The sequence below is a fragment of the Priapulus caudatus genome, unplaced genomic scaffold (genome assembly GCF_000485595.1).
Source record: "Priapulus caudatus unplaced genomic scaffold, Priapulus_caudatus-5.0.1 Scaffold309, whole genome shotgun sequence".
Taxonomy (NCBI): Eukaryota; Metazoa; Priapulida; class Priapulimorpha; order Priapulimorphida; family Priapulidae; genus Priapulus; species Priapulus caudatus.
In genome coordinates this window covers 115,571-121,712 of record NW_014577370.1, presented here as the reverse complement: position 1 = coordinate 121,712, position 6,142 = coordinate 115,571, and the positions used below count along the sequence as shown (strand labels likewise).

At 41.3% G+C, this 6,142-nt stretch overlaps 1 protein-coding gene across 1 annotated transcript in view; it reads right to left on the bottom strand.

Moving 5' to 3' along the window:
- The window catches only part of LOC106808845, a 23,259-nt gene extending 17,117 nt beyond the window's left edge, over positions 1 to 6,142 (bottom strand). Inside the window, exons 1-5 of the mRNA XM_014811732.1 lie at positions 5,991 to 6,142; positions 3,145 to 3,224; positions 2,479 to 2,586; positions 1,934 to 2,126; positions 245 to 400 (exon numbers count right to left, since the gene is read on the bottom strand). Of these exons, the coding sequence (XP_014667218.1) occupies positions 245 to 400; positions 1,934 to 2,126; positions 2,479 to 2,586; positions 3,145 to 3,224; positions 5,991 to 6,092 (639 nt within the window). The 5' untranslated portion in view covers positions 6,093 to 6,142. The remainder of the gene's footprint in view (positions 1 to 244; positions 401 to 1,933; positions 2,127 to 2,478; positions 2,587 to 3,144; positions 3,225 to 5,990) is intronic.

Sequence of the window (6,142 nt, the reverse complement as noted above, 5' to 3'; positions counted from 1 at the left end):
CTCTCTCTGTCTATCTCTCCGTCCTCTCCCCTATATCTATAGCTGTCTCTCTCTGTCTATCTCTCCGTCCTCTCCCCTATATCTATAGCTGTCTCTCTCTGTCTATCTCTCCGTCCTCTCCCCTATATCTATAGCTGTCTCTCTCTCTGTCTATCTCTCCGTCCTCTCCCCTATATCTGTATCTCTCTCTCACCCCTCACAACATTAACGCCTACTCGCGACCGATCGTCTCCCGCTCTCTCACCTTGCCGCGCTCGACGTTAACCACCTTGTCGGGGTCGCCCGCCACCAGGGTGTGCAGTTGTTCTGTGATGAATGCCAGCATATTCGCGTCCTCCGGCGTGACCGTGTGCGCCCAGAACGTGACGGGATCGACGACGTGCGTCACCATCAGCTGCGCCTAATCGAACGACGATTAATTAATTCATTAACGTCATATCGGCGTATTCTTCTTGGTCTTTAAATGTTATTTGTTTTTTTGTGTGTGTAATATAAATTGTAATATTCAAGTGTGATATAACTATAATATTATTATCATTACGTTAATAATAAAATGAAAAAAATTATATAATATAATAACGAAATAACAACAAGTAATCCTGCGTTAATCGTGGCGTAAAGTCGCGAGGAAAGAACCATGACATCTCGAGTGAGAGAGGGTCCCTCAAACTTCGCTCCAATCGACGCTGCGCTACCACACAGACAGCGCAGGCGAAAACCCACCTTCTTCACGACCTTATTATTATTGTAAAGATATAATAATATATTATACACTATATTAGATGTAATATATTATTATTGTAGTGATATAATAATATATTATACACTATATTAGATGTAATATATTATTATTGTAGTGATATAATAATATATTATACACTATATTAGATGTAATATATTATTATTGTAGTGATATAATAATATATTATACACTATATTAGATGTAATATATTATTATTGTAAAGACATAATAATATATTATACACTATATTAGATGTAATATATTATTATTGTAGTGATATAATAATATATTATACACTATATTAGATGTAATATATTATTATTGTAGTGATATAATAATATACAGGGATGAGATTGGATAATTTAATTTTCAGCTGAAATTTTAATTAGCAAACAGAGGAGCGAGCAATGCGAGGACCGTAGGTCATCGCCATGCTAGGGGGGGTCCGGGGGCATGCTCCCCCGGAATTTTTTTAAAAGAATGGTGCAATTTGGTGCATTCTAAGCTATTCGGAACACATTATAGGAGACTCTTGAATAACCTTTTCAAGTGGTCAAAAGGAACAAACGAACTATAATAGGAAATCAGGGGGCTGAAAATAGGGCAAGTTTTTTTTTATTAAATGTCTAGACATAATGATATTTTTCTGTTTCCACCCGTCGCTTGCATTGTTTTACTCAGACATAAGCTGCCTTGCTGCGACCAGATTTGAATGAAAAAAAAACACAATGCGAATGGAACAATCAGTGCATAGTCATGCACACAACATGCACGCAGCAACATGTAAACCCGGCCCCCAGGCCAGGCATGGGCGTTACGTGATCAGCTACCTCAAATGTCTGCCCCTCTACTGCAGCCTGTGAACGAGGATTTTCTTTTCTGGTACGCAAAAACAGATACACTGTATACTTCGCTGTCAGCCTACTGTCTACACTCTACAGTTTACAGTCAGGTGCTGTTGAGGGTATATAATTTAAATTGTTACATTGTTACCCCCTCCCAATTTTCTCAACGAATTTAGACGTTTTACAAAATCGACCCCTGGGACTGTCAAATCCGCGGATTTCCGCGGATCCGCGGAAGAATCTCATCCCTGAATATATTATACACTATATTAGATGTAATATATTATTATTGTAAAGGCATAATAATATATTATACACGATATTAGATGTAATATATTACTATTACCTTCTTCACGACCTCCGCGGCCATCCTCAACTGTTGTTGCTGCTGCTGCTGCTGCTGTTGCTGCTGCACTGATCGGATGCTTCCTCTCCCGACTGGATTCCCGCCGAACACTCCTCCCCCTCCTCCTCCTCCGATCATCTTCCTCTCCAGACGGCGACCACCTTGTAGACTTCCGTCCTGCAGCACCGAAGCACTGCAAGGAAGCGATATGTGTGTGAGCAAGGATCATGTATGACACAGCACAGCGTGGAAGATGGAAGTGTCATTGTAAGACTACAGAAGTTCTGTGATTTCACTTCTGTTCAGTCACTCAGGGGTAGAAATTAACTTTTGAACAAGTCTATAGTGAGGTCCTAAAGTAGACCTCACCCGACGGCAAGTGCATGAGTAGACATAAGACAGTAGACATGAGCAGACCCTACACAACAATAAAACGTAGAGTGATGACCATGATATACTGGAGTCCTAACGTAAAGTAGACCTTAGCCGACAACGCGCGACCAATGCAGCCGACGTGCGACGACGCGGCCGACAAGCGAACGTACTTCTTCTGCACGGCGAGGTTGACCTTGAGCGCTCCGTTGTCGGTGAGCATGCCGTTGCGTGCCTTCACCGCCTGGATGGCCGCCTCCTCCTGAACGTACTTGACGAACCTGCGCGAAGGTCAAACGAGTTCACGCGTCGCGTAGGAGCTATGCGACAACGAAGATCAAGCAGAAATGCCGACCGTGGTTAACCCTAATACCTAACCCCCAAACCCCCAACTTATAGAGCTATGTAAGTTGTAACAGTAATATAATGTATGTAATAATGCTCTAATTGTTAACGATGACCACCCTAATCTACGTGACAATGGAGAACGAGCAGAAACGCTGATTGCAGTGTTATCTTGTTACCCTTAATACCATACCTAACCCCAAACCATATAATGTTTAGCCTTAATTAGCCTAACATGAATAATAACCCAATAATAACAATTAAAATAAGAGTATATATGTCGTCACGGTTACACTACTACGTATTGCTATGTAACTAAAGTGGGTAAGGCTTGATAGATTATCCCAGCAAACAGCGCTCAAACGTCGAGTTAAGACGCATTGGACGAATCGCTGAGACAAAAGTAGGACGACTACGCTATGACACGGATCGTGCGCAGGTCCCAGCTAGAGGTGGGCGAGCCGCGACAGATGTTCAATTGTCGTCGTACTCACGCCATCTTGGAGAAAGATCCATCCCTGATGTGTACACCTTGAATCTCTCCATAAGGCGAGAAGAGTTTTGTTATGCTCCCCTGTAAAATCGCACAAGAGCATGCAGGTCACTTACACATACACCTTAAACCCTAAAGACGCCTTATACCATTGGGACTCTAGGCTGTGTGACCGGCACCTCCGACACAGCACCAAGCATACCGCTGATTCGCAACACTTTCTACTTTTAGCCGACACCAGGGTAAAAAATACTTTTTTTATCACCAGAACCATTTTTCTGACTTGTCAAAAATTTACCAGAGCCATTTTTTATGTATCCAGAGCCATTTTCATAGTTTCAAATTTTCGAAAAATACGTAATATAATGTACTTATTTTATTTGTGGGGATGGGGACATCAATGTAAATTGTATATATTATTAATTCCATGAGTGTGTCAAATTTTCTGTTAATACATGTACCTATAATTATATTTACATTACTACATATCACTAATCACACTTGTAACTCATGATCCAAACATCCTTTGAATCCATTCGCATTCACAATGCCGCCTCCGAGGCTCCGACACCTCTGACCTCTCCCATCTTCTAAGTTCTATCATAGTACGTACCATACTACCATTCTATCCACCACTCCCCTTCTCAGTTCTCACTCTTCTCTCTCTACATGTACACATGCTTCACTAGTCACTACTTCTAGATTGCTTATTGTTTTGTTACTCTGTAATATACATACAGTATGAACCACGTTATCTTTTCGTTTGGATGCAAATAAACGTTTTTTTTTATATAAAAATACCACTGTGCAGTTATTTGTTTCTTTTTTCACTCTCAAAATAAAAAAGTACACGATTAATTTGTCAGTCTCACACAGATGTGTGCCTGTGAGTCTGTGACATCACATCACATCTGTCAGCATAGTTTATCATTGACTATCATTCATAGTTTCAACAGACAATGTATGAATGCAATTGTAACAACATCATTGCAGATTTTAAAATACAAGGCAAGAGCTGGATTCAGCTGGTATTATTGTCAAGTTAAATTTAAATATGAATGACATTGTCAACAGTTTCTAGTTCTACACGCTGTTGTATAACTTTTATTATCAATTGTATTTTATTATGCGTCAGCGGGTTGATCTAGCCAGCGCCAGCTGCAGCGGATACATAAGCTGGGTTTACACTGACGATTTTGAGTTGCCGAATTGTACGAACTTGGCAGTTTGGCAACTGACAATCGCCAGTGTAAACGCAAAAGTCGCACGTCCAACCGATCGATAGCAGCGAGTCGGAAGATTAGAACATGTTTTTAATTTCCCCAACTCGGAGCAGGCGAGTTGGACGTTTTTTTGCCAAGTGGCCAATCAGACAACAGCAATCAGGGGTGTGTCCCTCCACCCTAGGGGAAGAGCACATTTTTGCTTTAGACGCCTCGCTGGCGGCATGTAATACGTGCAAAAATGCGTATCCGCGTCGCCCCGCGTGCACGCTACGGGTCAAATGTTGAAACGTTTGCCGCCCCGCGGTCAATAACGTAAGAGCTTTGAATATATATATATATAGATAGGTTGGTAGAAAGAAGAAAAACGCCAACTTGACTGCGTATAATCGTCAGTGTAAACCAGCTTAAGCCGCTGCTGCATGCCCGGTGTATATGTAGCGCTCGCTGTACGTACGTATTTGTGTACATTTCAATTTATCAGGCCACGGGAGCGATTTTCTCTCGGGCGATCACTCCCGTTATTGTTCTTACCAGAGCGATTTTAGAGCTTACCAGAGCGAAATCGCTCGTCGCTCCCATGTATTTTTTTCCCTGGCCGACACGAAATATATCATGTTCCATGGAGATATTGTATCGTGACACGAGATTACGAGATTTGTGACAAATGGCATCACTATAAGCATAATGAATTATATATTGTATGTAGTGATTGCCTTTTCCAAATTACAACCTTCATCTAGGTCATCACATTAATTATAATAATAATAGTCACATTAGTTCTATTAATGTGATTTTTTGGTTGATAACACTTCATACCAAATCATAAACTTGTTTAGTCGACACGAACTCAATTCGATATTTGTAAAGGTTAATGGTTATGTTTTATATTGGGTTTATTGTTGTTGTTTTCGTGTTTAACTCAATAACTGTTTGCCACTGCCACTGGGGCTGATAGGGTCTATGTCCCCCAGGGTACTATCGGAAGGTACCCTGCGTACGGTTCGATATATCGGAAAGTACCTCTGGGTACTATACGATATGTCGTTGCGTACCCTGCATTGTCCCACCGTACCCTGACTTTATATGGACGTATTTCCGATGTTGTAAAACTAAAATATAAAAGCTAGCTCTTCGTTTAAAAAACGATGTGGCTATATGCCCGGCAGCCGGGCACGGTCTTTGATTTCCTAAAAGCCCGTCAGTTTTTAATTTTCCGTGATTTCTCAAGTGAACAGTGTACTACGTGATCCAAAGTATTCTACATTTGTTTAGAAATGTTTTGAGGTTTCTTCTATGTGATGTGGTAACTTGACAGAGTGTATGTATTACTATTACGACATCAGTTGGCTGAAAGTCAGGGTACGGTGAGACAATGCAGGGTACGCAGCGACATACCGTATATAGTACCCCGAGGTACTTTCCGATATATCGAACCGTACCCAGGGTACCCTCCGATAGTACCCTGGGGGACATAGACCCTATGAGTATGACTCTATGAGTATGACTGTCACTATGAGTATGATACTATGACTATGAGTATGACTATGAGTATGAGCGCCACTGGACTGGGCACCTTTTCAGTCTTTCCAAAATACAGAACCTAAGTACGATTTATCATTACCTCTGAACTCTCAGGCGGTAGGTTACCCACAAACACGTCATATGTTTTCTTCGACATCACGCCTCTCATTTTATAACCTTCTTCACATAAAGACAATTTCATGCATTTTCAACTTCCACTGCCAGAAAGTCGCAGACTAACAGTAGGCCACC